Raw genomic sequence first — 19,513 nt, forward strand, 5'->3', positions numbered from 1 at the left:
ATGCGTGTTTTATTCTTTCTTGAAGATACTCTGATAAACTCAAGGAGAAGTTTGGGGTTATAGTCATTGGAAGTAACATAACTTCTTTGACTTTGATAGCTAAAGAGATATAAAAAGCTCCTCACTTTTGTCAGAAGATTAGAAGGGGGAAAATAATGTATACAAACATGAATAGCCATACTGGAGTCTCTACAACGTTATTTATCTACTGAAAACAAAACCAAATATGCTCTAATTCACAAAATATTTTTTAAAACACTGAATTTTAATTCTGATCTAGAAAACCACTCTATGAAGTATAAACTGCTAAACAGTACTATCATGATATCATAAACAAATTATAATTTAAGTGGCCAGTCCAATCTCTCCAGATTCATATATCTAATTGCCTGTTTGATTATCTCCACCTTATTGCTAACGAATGTCTCAAATTTAACATTTCTCAAACTGAAATCTCAAATCTCTCTATTCTCTCAATCAGCTCTACTCCTAATCTTTCTCATCTCTGTAAATTGCATGACTATTCACCTAGTTTCTCAAGCTAAACATCTTGGAGTCATCCTTGACTACCCACCTTTCCTTTCCTTTATTCCTTATATCAAATCCTATCAAGTTCAAAAGAGACCCATAATTCTATCATTTCTCAACACAGTCACTGCTAATGCTCTAAATCACCATTACCTCTTACCTGACTGCTACAGCAATGTTCTAACAGGTCTCTGTTGGCACTCTTGCCCATCTTTCACATTCTCCAAAAGAATAGATCCTTTTAAAATATAGTGATCTTTTTAAACTATAAGTCAGATCACCTCACACCTCTGTTGAAAACCCATGTAGAACAAATTCTAAAGTCCTACAGAACCAACATAATCTGGCCCCTGGCTCCCTCTCTAATTTCATCCCTTGCCACTCTCTCTGTCCTTTGCTCACTCTACTCTAGCCACTGCCACACTTAGAAACACCAAGCATGCTTTATTTTTGAGCCTTTCCATCTGTTTGCTGTTCTCCCCACCAGAAATCTGCGCAGCTCAGCCTCTCACTTTAGATCCATGCTTAACTGTTACCACCTCATACACAGAAATCTTCTCTGACCACCCTATCTAAAATAGCCACCCTTCCTCATTCCTGTCACTCTACATCCTTTTAGCATAACATGCTTTTCTTCATAGCACTTGTCACTATTTGACATACAGCAAACCTCTTTATGTGTTCATTTCTTCTCTCCAACCCTAGAATGTAATAACAGTAATAGCAGCAATAATAATAATAATAATAATAATAATAATAATAATAATAGGTAAATAACCACTGAATTACTACTAAGAACCAGGTAGTCTTCTAAATGTTTTATATGTGCTTACTTTGGCAGCACATATACTAAAATTGGTACGATACAGAGAAGATTAGTATGGCACTTGCACAAAGATGACACACAAATTCATGAGGCATTCCATACTATTGTAATAACGAAGACAGAAATCAGGAAATGACACGGAAGGAAGAAAAGAGAGACTTGAGAGTGAAAAAATATGAAAGAAATCTACAAGAACTAACACCATCAGAAAAGCAATATAAGAATAATGGGTATACCAGAAGGAGAAGAGAGAAGGGAATAGAGAGCATATTCAAAGTCATGAGAATTTCCCAAACTTATGGAAAGAACTGGATCCTTGAATCCTTGAATCCAAGAAGCAAAGAGAACACCTAATTATCTCAATCCAAAATGTCCTTCTCCAAGACATATTATACTAAAACTGACAAAAATTAATGACAAAGAAAAAATTCTCTAAACAGCCAGAGAAAAGAAGATGGTAACCTATAAAGGAAAATCTATTAGATTATCATTGGACTTTACGGTAGAGACACTACCAGCTAGGACAGAGTGGAACAAAATATTCAAACTATTGAAAGAGAAAAATTACCAGCCCAGATTGGCTGGTAATTTCTCCTTTAGACATAAGGAGAAATAAAGACCTTTTCAGACATACAAAAGCTGAGGGAATTTTCTACCACAAAGCCTACATTATAGGAAATATTGAAAGGACAAAATACAAAAGGACAAAAAATACAAAACAATGAGTAAAATGATTAACAGACAGAAATAGCAAACTACAATCTTTATTAAGAACAACAAGTTATTATGTACTTAAATATTACATAATTGTTAAAGGTAAAAAAAAAAAACAAAAAACAAAAACGTTAAAAAGAACTCACAGCATAGATAGGGGTAATTTGAGACAACAAAAACAGAAAAGGGGAAGTAGTAAAGATCTGAATCTGCACAGAGGAATGGTGATAAGACAAAAGCAGATGGAAAAGAACTACTGTATATATGACACTTTCCTTTATACAAACTTAATGTGGTAACCACACATGCAAAAAAAATCTGGAACTGAGACAAATAACATAAAACAAGAGGGAACAGGAGGGAAAACCATAGAACACCACCAAGTTAAAATGTCAGAATCACAAGGACAAAGAAACAATGGAGACACTGAACAACCAGAAAACAAAAGGTAAAATGGCTCTAGAAAAACTTCATATTTCAATAATCACTCTAAATGTAAATGGACTCACTCAACAATAAAAAGGCAGAAAGTAGCATATTAGATCAAAAAACAAAACCCAGCTATATGCTGCCTTCAACAGACATATCTCAACTGCAAAGACTAATACAGATTCAAAGTGAAAGGGTGGAAAACAATACTCCAAGCAAATGGCATCCAGAGAAAAGTGAGTGCAGCTATACTTATATCTGATGAAACAGACTTAAAAATAAAAAAAAAAAAAGTAACAAGACAATGATAGACACCTCATAATGATAAAGGAACCATACATCATGAAGATTGGTAACATCAATATTTATGCTCCCAATCAGAGAGCATCAAAATATATAAAGCAACTACTAACAGAACTAAAGGGAGAAACAGGAAAAAACAAAAACAAAAACACAATTACAGTAGGGGACCTAAATATTCCACTTTCAGAAATGGATAGATCATCCAAACAAAATCAATAAGGAAAGATCAACCTTAAATTACACACTAGCCCAAACAGACATAATTGATATTTATAGGGTCTTTCATCCCAAAACACCAGATTACACATTCTTCTCTAATGTACATGGAACACTCTCAAGGACAGACTACATGTTGGGACATAAACTAGCCTCAACAAATTTAAAAAAACTGAAATCATACCCAACATATTCTCTGACCATAAACCTTTGAAACTGGATATCAACTGCAAAAAGAAAGCAGGAAAAAACACAAATATGTGGAGATAAAACAACATGCTACTAAAGAATGATTGGGCATAGAAAAAATAAAAGGAGAAAACAAGAGATACATACAAACAAGAATGAAAATACAACATATCAAAATTTTTGGAATACAGCAAAAGTGGTGATAAGAAGAAAGTTCATATCATTACTGGTTTATCTGAAGATAAAAGGAAAATCCCCAATTAACAACCTAATATTACATCTTAAGAAAAAAGAGGAACAAACGAAGCCCAAAGTCAGCAGAAGGAAATAGTAGAATTTAGAGCAGAATTAAATGAAATTGAGAACAAGAAAACAATAGAAAAAATTAGTACAACAAAGAGCTGGTTCTTTCAAAAGATTTGAAAAATCTTTTTTTTTAAACAACTCCCTGGTTAGACTTACTAAGAAAATAAGAGAAAAGAAACAATTAAATAAAAGCAGAAATGAAAGAGAAGATATGACAGATACTACAGAAATACAAAGCATCTTCCTAGAATACTATGAAAAATTATATGCCACCAAACTCAATAACCTAGAAGAAATGGACAAATTGAGAAATATACAATCTCCCTAGACTAAATCATTAAGAACTGGAAAATCTTAATAGATCAATCAAAAGTAATGAAATTGAAACGATCATTGAAATCCTCCCTAAAAGTAAAAGTCCAGGACCAGATAGTTTTGCCTGTAAATTCTACCAAAATTCAAAGATGATTTAATACCTGTTCTTCTCAAACTTTTCTAAAAAAAATTTTAAAAGAGGCTGTACAAAATACTACCAAATGAAGTATAATGATATATAAAAAAGATTACACATCATGATCAAGTAGGCTTTATTCCAGGGGTACACGAATGGTTTAGCAAACACAAATTGATAAATGTGATACACCACATAAACAAAATAGAGGATAAAAACCATATTATCACATCTATAATGCAGAAAAAGCATTTGACAAAACACAGCATCTATTTATGATTAAAACACTTAATAAAATAGGTATAGAAGGAATGAACTGAAACATAACAAAGGCTATATATGACAAACCCTCAGCTAACATCATCATGCTTAACAATGAAAAACTAAAAATGTTCCCTCTAAGATCAGGAACAAGACAAGGCTATTCCCTTGTTCAGAAGTAAACCCATATTTATATGGGCAAATAATTTTTGACAAAAGAGTCAAAACATACAGTGAACAAAGGAAAGCCTCTTCAATAAATGGTGCTGGGAAAACTGGAAAGCCACCTTAAAAGAATGAAACTAGATGGCTGTATATCATCACACACCAAAATGTACTCAAAATGGATTAAAGACCTGAATATAAGACCTGAAATAATAAACAGCGTAGAAGATAACATAGGTACCAAACTCATGGACCTTGGATTTAGACAGGATTTTATAAATTTGACCTTAAAAGCAAGGGAACAAAAAGCAAAATTAAATGAATTGGACTATATCAAATTAAAAAGCTGCACAGCAAAAGAAACTATCAACAAAACAAAGGGTAATCACCTGAATGGGAGAGGAGAGGATATTTGCAAACGATACCTCTGATAAGCAGCTAATATCCAAAATATACAAAAAACTCATACAACTCAACAATAAAAAAAACAATCAAAGTAAAAAATGAGCAGAAGACCTGAGCAGACATTTCTCCCAAGAAGACATACAAAGAGCCAACAGATAAATGAAAAGACTCTCAACCTCACTAGCCATTAGGGAAATGCAAATCAAAACCACAATGAGATCCTGGCTTACATCTGTTAAAATGGGTATCACTGACAAGACAAATAATAACAAGTGTTGGAGAAGTTGTGAGCAAAAAGGAACCTTCATACACTGCTGGTAGGACTGCAAATTGGAATAGCCACTATGGAAAACAGTATGGAGGTTCCTAAAAAGTTAAAACTAGGAATACCACACAACCCAGCAATCCCTCTTCTGGGTATCTACCCCCCAAATTTAAAAACATTTATTTGTAAAGACATATGCACCCCAGTGTTCACAGCAGCATTATTCATGGTGGCCAAGACATGTGAACAACTAAAGTGTCCTTTGATATATGACTGGATAAAAATGTGCCACATATCTACAATGGAATATTACTTAGCCATAAGAAAAGATGAAATACTGCCATTTGTGACAACATAGATGCATCTTGCGATTATCATGCTAGGCAAAATAAGTCAGACATAAAAAGTTGAGAACCATGTGATTTCACTCCTATGTGGGATATAAAACTGAAAGTAACATAAGAACATTACAAAAAGGCAGAGACTCACAGACATGGACAAAGGTTTACTAGTTACCAGAGGGAACTAGTAAAGGAAGCAAGGAGGTAGGTAGATAGGGATAGAGGGGGTCAAATATATGGTAATGGAAGAAGATTTGACTTGGGTAGTGAATACACAATATTATAGATGATGTATTATAGAATTGTAAACATGAAACATAATATTTCATCAACTAATGTCACCTCAATAAATTTATAAAAAGTACACAAATAAGTATACTTCTTTAAAAAAAACTTCCCTTCCTTTCCAGATATTAAAATCTCTGCTGTTAGGAGAACATGTGCAATATTTCTTGTGATTATGGACCAAATCTTGAAAAATGAGACATATATTTCTCTTTTAATAATCAATCCATGTTTTCCTTTCCTCTAACATTAACAGCAAAGATGAAAACTGGTAAAGATCTTTATAACGTTTGTCTCTGGGTATGTAAAATGTTGAAACATACACATATGTAAGAATGGAGCAAAAAGTAACAAAGTAATCCAAGCAATAATATCAAGAACCAACATTCAGAACAATCTGTAACATATAATAACTCAGCTGGAACATTTCTATTATATTGCTATATGCTACTTTTAATAAGTAGCACATTTTCCTTAGAAACTGACATGATTATCACAAAAAGGTTTTATGGTATCACAAACAGGTGTTAAAGAGAACTGATACCTCCAACTTGCAGAACTGTTACAGGAAACGTCAAAAGAGTAAATGGATACTAAGTTTGTTTAACCTGAAACCCCTGAAGTCTGGAGGGTGGCTAAACCATAAGCTCAGGCCTTCAGCAAAACACGCAAAGGGTAAATAACTTGTCCAAAGTTATACAGCTATTACAAATGGGATCTTGAATTTGAATTCAGTCCTATTTCTAGAGTGTGCATACTTTGCATTTTGCCAGTAATGTATACAGGTCACAAAAGATGCTGACCTGAGATGTATCACCTGGAATAATAACTTTTTTAAGGGAGATAAAGGAGAAGAAAAATATGTCAAATCTGCAGTACCAACAGAACTAGTTTATTTGGTAAGTAAAATCCCTTCATCAATTCCTCTAATTCTCAAGCAGTGGTTGTCAAACTTTTGTGAAATGCTAAGGATAATTCATGTATTCTATAATTAGGCTGATTTAATCAGCTGGAAGATTAAAATAATGATTTAAAATAAAATACAAAAAAAAATTAACTAACAAACATTCCTAAATTTTTCTTTTTCTATATTGTTAATTTGCCTTAGATTATATTAGTGTAAGAAAGAAAAGAGTTTTACTCAAATAACAAAAATAACAGTATCTTATGCTATAAAAAGATTTTTTTAATCAAAGAATCCAAACTATTTCCTATTAAGGATGTAGTTATTTAAAGTCCTAAAAACATTCCAATTTAGTACATCAGTCCATAGTTTTATGTCTGTTCTTTGTTCCAAGATCTTTGTCGCACTCATGACTCCACGGACCTTAGTAGTAGGAAGTAGTATAGCTACATACTAAAAGAAAAACAAAAATAAAATACCTAATCATGAACGCTGGCATTGTATTTTAGGTTCTGAACTCAATTTTCAATGTGTGTGAGGGGGATCTCCCTCACACCGTCAAACAATTCAACTCAAGTCAGGTAAAGGTACAGTCTCACAAAACTAGCCCCCACCCACACTCCTCCCAACTTAACTTAGGAACAGATGGAAGAGATATATAGGGCAAGGTATGAGGGAAAGGGCACAGAACTTCCATGCCCTGTCCAAGTACACAACTCTCCCAGTACCGCCATACTTTCACCCAGAAGCAAACTGTACTTTTTTTTTTTTTTAATGGAGACTTTAATTACCTAGGCATGATTGATTGAACCATTGGCCATTGGTAATCAATTCAACCTCCAGTCCTTCACCGCTCCCTGGAGATGGAGGGGTAGGGCTGAAATTTCCAACCCTGTAATCACATATTTGGTTCTCCTGGCAACCAGCCCCATCCTTAGGCAGAGTCTAAAACTTAATTCATTAACAAAACAGAAGACACCTTTTATCACTCATTAAATTAGGTGAAAGCATACAGCTTAACAAGTAACTCTGATTAAAGCCAGTTATTTCATTAAAATTAGTTCATTTTCCTTACAAGCTAATATTTAGTACAGAGTAAGGAAAAATCCTACCATTTTGAATGAAAAACTATAGGCATGCCAAGGTATGTTAAGGGGCTAATAACCAACTGGTATAAGAAAGCAAAAGAATGTGGCTTTGAAATTCCACAAGAATACCATAGCTATTCAGTGTATTCTTATATCCTAAAATGTGATCTTGTGAAATTCTAAATAAATCACAAAAAAATTATTCTATGGCATCTTGAACTCCACATATTTCTCTATTTAAAGCTTTAGTTTTCCTTTAGTTTTGCCGAAATAGCAACACATCTAAATTAAACACATAGGTAAAACAAAAACAAAAACAAAATCAAAACAAAAAAACTAACCATTCAGGAAAAAAAAAAGTCAATTCTACTTCTATTGTGAATAAAATTGTTACGAGGGGTTTAAAATCCAGAATTCTCTTTCTGATAAAGAAGAAATTTTGCTTTATCAACAGAAAATGAAAGAAGAAAAATCCCATTAAGTTTTCGTTCTGAAAGATCTGTCAAACAGGAGAGAAGTGATACCTGTACTTACTGTTGTTGGATCCCATGCTAATGAGGTCATCAGAATCAACATTGTGAACTATGGCTGCTTTGTATCCTGCTTTCTGTGCATTTAAAACCTACAAGTCAGAAAATAGTCATGAGAAAGTGCTCTGTCAAAAGTCCTTCAACTTCGACAAACATAAATCAACAAGTCTATAACTTATGTCTAGGACTAGATTAAATATGTCACAAGTATGTTCTTGAAATATAAATCGATATTTTACAATTGATTATCTAGAATTTCTTTGATATCTCTTGATTTCATTCATAGTATTAAGTGAAATGAGAAGCAAATAATAAGGGATAGAGATACAGGCTAAAATAATAAAAGGATCCAAAGCAATAAACTTGTCTAGCTCTAAAAAGTAGAGACTTATTGTGATCAAGCTTGTCATCAGCCCTTGAAAATTCAAATATACCTCCACTACTTATTAGTGGGATAAACTTGGGCAAATTATTTCTCAAATTCCCCAATTTTAAAATGAGAATGACAATATTTTTCCTATATATGAAAAAAAATTTTCAATGCTAATACCATACCTAAGGCATACGAATGAGTCAAATAAAAGCAATTTTTTATTCGCTTCATCAGCTACCATGTTTTTTAAATTCTTTTCTAAAGCTCTGAAAGAATTAACAATACTTTCAACCTAAAGTTGCCTGCTTTGGTTCTGTCTAGCTATTTAATCTTTCCTAAAGCTCGTCTCCAAAGTAGTAACCTTTGCATCATAAGGATAAGGCTAGTTATATATGAAAAAATTTCCTTACATGAAGGATCTAAAAAGTATCCAAACAAGTATCCACACCTCACTTTCAAACTAACAATATGTGTTCAATAGAAATAAACCCAGACCTAGGCTATTTATTATATAACTTTTGGACCACTGGTAAAAATGAAGGATCAGATCATTATTTGCATAATGGTTAAATAAAATGAAAACTGGGTAGGTAAAAGCAAATTACATACACACACACACACATATAAACATATGTATTATATAGTTCTGAATACTTTGAAAACTATATAGAGTTTTGAATATTTACTATGGTAAGACACTTGAAATACATCACCTTGCGATCATTATTTGGTGATGTCTCTCAAAGGTTTTATAATATTTATATTTCTAAACAAGGAAATTAATTTTTAAAAGAATTCTCCAAAGACCTATGATTAGTTATGTTTGGTTATTAGCATTATGATGATTCAAAACTCTACTGTTAATTCAATAAAAATAAAAACTGAAACAAATTCCAAAGAATAAAGGAAAGCCTAGAGCAGGAATTCCCATGAGTAAAAGGAATACCCAAGGATTTAGACTGACTCTGAATTTGAACACTAAGTGAGAAAATGAGGTTCATGTGTTCAACTCCAAACAGGCAAATGAGCTTTCCACAGAGTAAAATTCTCTTCTACATTACCCCTGCCTTCTCTAAAACTACTCCACAAATGCAAGTTGGATTTCTGAAAAACACAATGTGAATTAATCAGAAAATTTTTATCTTATCATTGAAAAAAACTGAGCTGTCAGAGATAAGAGTACCTCAAAACTTAATATTTTGTTCATTTTTACAGGCTCTATAGCATCTATGAAATAGCCTGACATAATATAGACACTCATTAAATATTACTTGAATGAGTAAATGTATAAGGGATGTGCTTAAATATCTCACATTCTAAAATTACAAAAACAAGAGAGAAAATTAGGCAGAGATTTATTAAAAAAAAAAAAACTAATTAAAATAGCATAAATAGTTGACCGACAGGATCTCCTGCTGCGTCAGGAATAACAGCAAGATAACAAACCAGCCAACAAAACTGTTATAATGAATGTTTAGCAATCATTCAAAGAAAGGTCAATAATAAAGAAAATAAGTCTACTATTTGTTTCAATGTGCACATTTTATTTTTAGGTAGATTTTGTTATCTAACTAAAATTGAGAAAATGCCAGCCCCACAGATACTTCCCCACAGATATTACTCCTTTTCAAGGGGGCAGGGGGAGGGGAAATCTCTTAAAAAGGGTATTATAATTTCTAAGCCTTATTTCTTACTTGTATGTTAATCTATTACACAGAAGTACAGATTTCATTTAGCTTTTATTTAACCAAAAGTATATTTGGTTGGTGTTGCTATTAGTTTATCTGATGCTTTAATGACCATTTTAACAGTTTCCAAAAAGTTGAGGAAAAATGTTTGTTCACATCAAAAACAAAACAAAACAAAACAAAAACACCTGTTCCCAGAGATATAATTTAAGAAATATACTTTTTATATCAAAAGCTGTTCTCCATTAATGTAAAATAATTTTACACTTCTTTTTAAAGCCAACTAATGCACATAGTCATTGGTAAGGGATAAAGTAATCAATTTTATAAGAGGCTTTCTGACCCCCAAATTGTTAAGAACCACCAATATAAATGAATGGATTTACAATAATCTGCCATGTGTATAACTAAATGTAGCTATTAGATTCTTAAAACTACACCAAGCAACTAAAAAAAAATGTTTTTCACACATTCGAAATGGTATTATTTCTAAAGATACAATATAAAATTACATCAGTATTAAAAACTATTCTCTGCTAAAAAAAAAAAATAAAATTCCTAAAATAGAAAACTTAGAAACATTAATATAGAAAGAAACTCTGTAAGCACAAGTGTGAATTCCAAAAAAATAGAAATATGCTTTCAAAAATATAACAAGAAGTCTTCCCCAAGGATTCTGTTGTTTTAATTTCTAAAATAATGAAATTAAATCAAGAAAACATTAACATATGGACCAACAGGCATATGAATACAAACAACAAAAATATATCATGTTTATGAACTATAAACCTCATGTGTCAGTCAAATTAAATTACATGTTTAATTAAGCAGCAGTTGGTATATTTAAGAACACATGAGGCAGAAATAAAACCTGAATTATTTAGTAACCATGTGCAAGGTTTCACATTCATAAAATAAAACCTCAAACACATGGTGTCAGATGGAGGCAAAGAACTCAAAGATTCATGAATAAAAAGCACAGTGAACAAATCTAAATTCTGAAACCACTATCAAACTTAAAATTAAATGAAAAAACCTGAATTATACTGCCAAACTGCCTTTTTAAGATCAATCAAAGCTATTAGCCTAAATTGTGGTAAATACACTACATATTTTACATCTAATCAACAAATTAACCCACTACTAAATAATGTAGACCAGGTGGCACCCAATCAAGAGTTTTAAAGAAACAGGGGACTGTTTATTATTATAAATAGTCCATTCATTAGAAGATAGCAGACTGCTAACGGAAAAGCCTTCAATAAAACAGGCACTAAAAGGAACGCTGGAAATGACACAATAGCTCATCTTATCTGCAGACTCAACAAACTGGTAATACTAAACACTATGCTGTCAAGATGATAATTGAGTAGAGATCTTTTAAGGACAAGTAGGCATGAAGGGTTGGGGAAAACCTGTTTATGGAATATATACAAGCCTCCAGACCAAAAGTTATATGAATAAAAGAAGCCTTTATGTACCAGTGCTTTACGTATATTACTTCTAATGATTAATACAACTTTTAGTGTAGATATTCTTTTCTATATTTTAGAAATGAGGAAAGACAGGTAAATTAAACTGCCTTAAGGTCACACTTAGGCAGAGCTGTGATTTGAACACATTTATTTGATTAGATAGAGAAGCATAGGGTTTCCCAATGAATCAGGATGAGAATCAAGATTATTAATCTTATTTAACAGTTTACAAATGTCTAGAAAGAGGAATTGAAATGAGAAAGCACCAAGACTCAGAAAACATTCATCTTAAAATCTTATGGGAAAAATAAAACCTACACAGTTAGCCCCACTTTTCTGTGGTTTCACCTTCTACAGTTTTAAATACCTGTAGTCAACTACAGTTAAAAAATAATAAAGGGAGAGGGTGGCTCCATAGTGTAGTGGTTAGCACATCTGCTTTACATGCAGAAGTTCTGGGTTCACAACCCAGATGAAACCACTGACCATACTCCGGGTGTGCCAGGCCCCCAGGGTGCACGCCTGAGCGTGGAGGAGATGACCTGCCTTCAGAGATCCAGTTCTTAAGGGGAAACAGCAACATCCATAGGTCAGGGGTGGAAGTGGGGGCAGGGATTAATTAAAGAGGAGAAGAAAAGATAGTAAAGGGAAAATCCCAGAAATAAACAATGCATAGGTTTAAAATAGTGTGCCATTCTGAGTAGTGTAATGAAATCTCTTGCTGTCCTGATTCATCCCTCCTGTGACATGACTCATCCCTTTGTTCAGCATATCCACACTGTATACACTACCCACCTGTTACTCAGTGGCTATTTGGGTTATCAGATCAATTATCAGAAAGAGAAAGAGATCACATTCACATAATTTTTATTACAGCATATTGTTATAATTATTCTACTTTATTATTAGTTATTGTTGTTAATCTCTTACTGTGCCTAATTTATAAGTTAACTTTATCATAGGTATGTATGTATAGAAAAAAACTCTGTGTGTGTGCGCGCGCATGAGTTTGTAGGGTTAGACACTATCTACGGCTTAAGACATCCTCTGGTGGTCTTGGAATATATCCCCTGCAGATAACAGGGGACTAATGTATACAAAACAGAGTATAAACCAAGAAGGGAAATGCTAAAATATTGTGATAGTTTATAGAAACTTAGAGGAGAAAATGCTGTGGACTAAAATATCAATGGCAGATTTTATAGAGCTCAAATTATTCTTTAACAGAGAGAGGAACTTTGGGTTAATAGTGGAAAGAGTTGGGGGAAATTTCTCATATTAGAGTCAGAGAGAAATAACAAGACAAAAGGCAAGACCTAGCAAGACATTAAAACACACACACACACACACACACACACACACACACACACACACACACTGACCTCAGCAAAGAACAAACAGTGTTACTAAAAGGATGAATGGAAGAGGAGTGAAAAGTATAGATACTTGGAACTGTATTAACTACACTCGAATTCTGACTCTGTCATGTACAAGTTGCACAAATTTAGGCAAGTAACTTAACTTGTATAAAACAAGCATGATAATATACCCAACTTAGTTATTCTGAGAATTAAATGATTTATTATATATAAAGTACTTAAAATAGTGCTTAGACAGTAGTACTTGGCACATATTAAATAAGTGCTAGTTATTATTGTCACTGCTACTGGTTTTTATTGTTTACTACTGGAGAGTCAGAGGTGAGGAGAAGTAGAGAAAAAAGGATAGATTGTACAGAATCTTGAAGGCCATTCAGAAAAATAGATGTGAGGTCTCCTGTGTCAAGGGTTCACAGTAGGCATTTGAATAGAGGTGACATGATTAAAGCAATGTTTTAGAAAGATCTGGTAGTGCTTGGATTGATATGGAGTGGGGTGATTGAAGATTTGAAATCTATTATGACAAGGCAGGATAATAGCAATATGTGAAAGAACACTACCTTTTACTCTTCTTCACAACCAACTTTTGAACCTGGGGAACTTGGAAAATGCACTTACCCAAAAATGGGAAAGCTAAGAAGCAGCTTGTTTTAATAAGGAAGAAGAAGGGAATGGTTTTGAGCACACTAAATTCCATACACAGGTTTCCTAGGTTGGTAGAATACAACAGACCAGGACTAGACAAAAAATATTAGATTTTCAGCAAATCATTTGTTCATTCAACAAATATTTTGGGGAAAAAAACCATCTGGTTGCTGAAAACAAGTAATTAAAAGCAAACTTCTAATAAAACATAATACATTCATTTTTTTTTTTTAACATTTCCTACAGTTTTCAACTCTCTTTAACATCTATACATGAACTGAGTTACGTGTACTTTGTTTTTTATCCTGGGCAAAGACACTACAAATAAGCAGACCTATGTATATTTATGGGTTACAGGTCTGCAAGAATGGTAAAAATGCAACAGAGGTGACTTTCCTTGATGGAAAAGAACCTCTGAAAGAACCCAATTATTATATCAGACAGCAGTCTGGGTGCTCATGTAAAATTAGACACACTTGGAACAAAAATATTTTTTATTCCAAATGTATTTCGAGTTCCAAAGGCTTTTTCTGAATTATAGTATTGTTTTTTCCCTTGCATGAAGAATAATTTGTAATGACTGACCAACCATGAAAAGGTTTGCTCTGAACTAGACAGATGGTATTCCATGAATACTGTACATGCATCTCCTGAAAACACGCAGTGTTTCTGAGAACATCTGTCTTCAGGTGACGGGCAAAAAAAGTTTGAATCAGAATGGCAGCCATTTAAAACATATTCTCTTCTAATTTTAATAATAATATAACTTTAAGCTTAGTTCATTATTTCAACATTTTTATTAGAGTATAAAAAGGTCATTTATTATAATTGGGAAGCTAAAAGAATATATTGAAATATGTCAGATTGTAATTGACACAGAATGGAAAATACATGTGATTTAGAGGAAAATTTCAGTGAGAAGTTATTTTATTTACTAAAACAAGTAATAAGAATAGAAGTAGAGAAAGACATAAAAATATTAGGGAAATTCAACTATCCTGCCTTAGAAATAAGTATTAAAAATACATCTATTTGAGATGCATTTTGAGTGCCTAATCAGAGAATGACTAAATTTTCTTGATCTCCCATTAATCGTATAATGCCTTCAACGACTTTAAAGCATCTTTATTTTCTTTTTGCTCTCGATCTGCTTTCCCACCCAAAAAATAACTTGGGTTCACATTTTAAATTGATATTTTAAAATATTTCCTATTAATAGTGTTATCTACAAAAAAAACAACAATTAACATCATATTTTCTGATAAAACACTGAATGCTTTCTCTTGAATAATAGGAGTGGAGGAGGACTGGGAATAGGGGAAGAAAAACAGGAAAGAGAGAAAAGGAGAGGAAGAGAAGCAGAGAAAGAATAAACACAGATTACCCTCCCCCCAAAAAAGATGCTCTTAATTTGCAAGTTGACATAATCATCTACTTATGTAAATCTATAAAAAGACTACAAGAAGAAATATTTTATTTTAAAATTCTATATCCAGCTAAACTCTCCTTCAAAACTGATGGTAGAATTAAGACATTTCCTGACAAACAAAAACTGAAAGAATCTGTCAGCAGCCCTATAAGAAATATTAAAGAAGTCCTTCAGGCTGAAATAAAGAGTAGAGAATAACTCGACTCTACACAAAATAAAAAGCATCACTAAATATAACGATATAGGTATTATGAAAACAGTGGAAAGATATTTTTATTTGTAATTTTTTTGTTTTAAAAGATAGCCACATTAAAAAAATGTGTTGATGGGCTTATAACATATGAAGATGCAATTTTTATGGCAACAGCACAATAGTATGATAGAGGAGGTAGGGAATGAAGGTATATTGAAACAAAGTTTTTATTTACTATTTAAATTGAGTTAATATTAATCTAGACTACATTGTTTTTAAGATGTTAATTGTAATGCTCAGGGTAACTGCTATGAAAATAACTTAAAAATACATAGTAAAAGAAACAAAGGAATTAAAATGCATGCTAGAAAATATGTATTTAACACAAAATGAAACAGAAATTGAAGGAAAAAGAAATAAAAAAGATATAAGATAGAAAACAAATTACAAAGTGGCAGGTTAAATCCTACCTTAATTATATTAAATGCAAATAGACTGAACATCTCAATTTAAAGCCAGAGGCTGGCAGAATGGATTAAAAAACATGATCCATCTGTATGCTGTCTACAAGACTCACTCATAATTCAAAGATGCAAATGGGTTGAAAATAAAAGGAAAGAAAAAAGATATACCATGCAAACAGTACAAAACTAGACTTTAAGATAAAAATTGTTATTAAAACAAAGAAAGGCATTTTATAATGTTTTCCAGCAGGAAGATATGGGTATAATAAACATATATGCACTTAATTACTGAGTTCCAAAATACATAAAGTGAAAGCTGTGAGAACTGAAGGAAAAAATGCATTCAAAATAATAGTTGGGAGACTTCAATAATAGACAACTTTTATAATATATACAACTAATCAGAAGATCAACAAGGAATAGAAGACTTAACAATACTATAAACCAATTCGCCCTAACAAACACCTATAGAACATTGCACCCCAAAATAAACATTCTTCTCAAGTGCACAATCTCCAAAACAGACCATATGTTCGGCTCTAAAACAACTCTTGATAACTTAAAAAGCACTGAAATCATACAAAGTGTGTTCTCCAACCACAATGTAATGAAGTTAGAAACCAATATTAGAAGGAAATTTGGGAAATTCAAAAAAATGTCAAAATTAAACAACACATCTTAAATAACTAATGAATGAAAAAAGAAATCACAAACGACATTATAAAAGTAATTTGAGATAAATGAAACAAAAAATATCAAAACTTATGGCATGCAGCTAATACTGAGTAGTTGACAAAATCAATACTCTTTCATGATATAAACATTCAACAAGCTAGAAATAGAAGAGAACTTCCTCATCCAGATAAAGAGCAACACCAAAAACTCATAGCTAACATTATACTTAAAATGAAAAACTGAATACTTTCCCTCTAAGATCAGAAGCAAGACAAGGATACCACTCCTGATATTTTTACTCAATATACAGGAGGTTCTAGCCAGGAAAATTAAGCAATAAAATGAAATAAAAGGCATCCAGATTGTAAAGGAAGAAGTAAAACTATCTCTTTGTGAAAATGACATAATCTTATATATAGGTAACCTTATAGGTAACCTTATTCTACAAATAAACTACTAGAATAAATTCAGCAATGTAGCAAAATATGAGATCAATGTACAAAAATCAGCTGTTTCTACATACAATGAACAATCCAAATAAAGAAGAAAACCCCATATATTGAAGCAAAAAGAATAAAATACCTAGGAATAAGTTTAACAAGAGAAGTACAAGAATTGTATACTGAAAATTATTTAAAAATTGAAAGAATTTACAGATCTAAACAAAAGAAAAGAAATTTCATGGGCTGGAAACAATGTTGTTAAAATCACAATACTCCTAAATTGACATACAATTTCAAATCAATCCATATCAAAACTCCGGTAGTAATTTTTTTTTACAGAAATAAACAAACCAATCCTAAAATTCATATGGGAATTCAAAAGACCCAGAATACTCAGGATAATCTTGAAAAAGAACAAAGTTGAAAGGCTCAAATTTCCCAATTTCAAAACCTGTAAAGCTAGAGTAATCAAGACAGTGTGGTACTGCATAACATAACACACTTAGAGATCAATGGAATAGAATTAAAATTAAGACAGACACAATATTTCATATGTAGAATTCCTGTCAAAAATGTTTAACTTGAATCTGATCATGATAAAACAATCACACAAATCCAAAGTAAGGGGCATTCTGCAAAACAACTGGCCTGGTTTCTTCCAAGCTATCAATATCACAACTACAGGATGGGAAGCTTGGGCATCTCACAACAACAGAGTAACTGTTATGAATTATCCTTCCTTTCATAAATAATGAGAAAACCGAACAAAATTTATAAAACAGCTGCTTTCAAACACTAGACAACAGTCAGCGCAGGACTGTGCTCCCTGAGAGAATGAAAATATGATGATGCCTACAAATGCCCTGGCTTTCCACCTGGAGAAACTGTGGATCACTTCTTAGCAGAGCAATCCAGACTAGTATAGAGCACAGTAGTCTCATCGAGTTATGAACACAGATCTGAGTTCAAGGAAGCTGAGGTGGCTCAAATTTGAATATCCAGGTTTGAGTACCACGGAGAAGGGAAAGTACTTCAGAAATCTACACTGGGTCCCCTTGGGTCTGTGGCTGAACATAAAGATGTGTATGCATACAGTGAAACTCTAGGATGATGTGACAAACAATCCTACTGGGGAAAGAAAAACTATTTACAAGTTTAAACAAGAACAATTTCCAGAGGTCAAACAGGGTCAAGAGAATTTCTGACCAGCCAGAAAGGGGAAACTATGTTAAAGATTCAAGATGTTCAGTTGTAGAGCTAAAATAGTCCTAGAGCAAATGCTACTTTTATACATACATATACATCTAGACACATATATATAATCTTTTATTTTTCCATCATGGTTGACATATAATATTATTGTTTCAGGGGTACAACACAATGATCAGACACTTAAATAACTTACGAAGTTGATCACCCTGATAAATCTAGTACCGATATGAATGATCTCACACATAGTTATTATATTATTGACTATATGCTCAATGCTATACTCTACATCTCATGATTATTTTGTTAGTACCAACTAAGACCTCTTAACCCCTACCCCCTTCCCTATCCCCCCAAATCTACTCTCATCTAAAAGTCATCAAAATATTCTCTGTATCTATGAGTTTCTATTGTGTTTTATTTGTTAGATTCCACATATAAATGAGATCATTTAGTATTTGTCTTTCTCTGTCTGACTTACTTCACTTACCATAATACCCTCTAGGTCCATCCATGTTGTTGCGGATAGCAAGATTTCATTCTATTTTAATGGCTTACTAAATATTCCATTGTATATATGTGCAACTACTTCTTTAATCATTCATCTCCTGATGAACACTTAGGCTGCTTCCATACATTTGCTATTATAAATAATGATACAATGAACATATGAATGCATGCATCTTTTGAATTAGTATTTTGGGTTTGGTTTGTTTGGATAAATACCCAAAAGTGGGATTACTGGGTCTTTCTTTGTCTCATTACAGCTTTATTTTAAAGTCATTTTGTCTGGTCTAAGTATTGCTACTCCAGCTTTTTTTGCTTTTCATTTCCATTTGCATTAAATATCTTTCTCCATCCCTTTATTTTCAGTCTGTGTGTGTCTTTCAATCTAAAGTGAGTCTCCTGCAGGAAGCATATGTAAGGGTCTTATTTTCTTATCCAATCAACCACCCTATGTCTTTAGATGGAAGCATTAAATCCATTTAAATTTTAAGTAATTGTTGAAAGATGCGCAGTTATTGTCATTTTATTACTCATATCTTTAATATTTTTCTTCTTGAAGTCACTCTCATTCCTTACAGTACTGGTTTGGTGGTAATGAACTCCTTCAGCTTTCTCTTTTCTGGGAAGCTCTTTGTCTTTTGATTCTCAATGATAGCTTTGCTGGGTAATCTTGGTTGTAATTCCCTGCTTTCCATAACTTTGAATAATTCATGCCAATTCCGTCTAGCCTACAAATATTCTGTTGAGACATCAGCTGACAGTCTTATGGGAGCTCCCTTGTAGGTAACTTATTTTCTCTTGCTGTGTTTGAGATTCTGTCCTTAACT

At 32.6% G+C, this 19,513-nt stretch overlaps 1 protein-coding gene and 1 non-coding gene across 6 annotated transcripts in view; one reads left to right on the top strand and one right to left on the bottom strand.

Moving 5' to 3' along the window:
• The window catches only part of RNF13 (ring finger protein 13), a 137,862-nt gene that overhangs the window by 47,954 nt on the left and 70,395 nt on the right, over window positions 1–19,513 (bottom strand). For 4 of the 5 annotated variants that reach the window (XM_016156467.2, XM_016156464.2, XM_036219781.1 and 1 more), the window contains one exon: window positions 8,211–8,298. In XM_016156467.2, the coding sequence (XP_016011953.1) occupies window positions 8,211–8,298 (88 nt within the window). Of the gene's footprint in view, window positions 1–8,200; window positions 8,299–19,513 lie in introns of all 5 variants that reach the window. The other variant, XM_036219780.1, reaches the window with a different exon arrangement.
• LOC118602303 lies at window positions 1,354–1,460 on the top strand. The gene has a single exon (XR_004950653.1). It is a non-coding gene; the product is annotated as a U6 spliceosomal RNA (small nuclear RNA).

Source organism: Rousettus aegyptiacus, unplaced genomic scaffold, assembly GCF_014176215.1.
Source record: "Rousettus aegyptiacus isolate mRouAeg1 unplaced genomic scaffold, mRouAeg1.p scaffold_m13_p_4, whole genome shotgun sequence".
NCBI classification, from domain to species: Eukaryota; Metazoa; Chordata; class Mammalia; order Chiroptera; family Pteropodidae; genus Rousettus; species Rousettus aegyptiacus.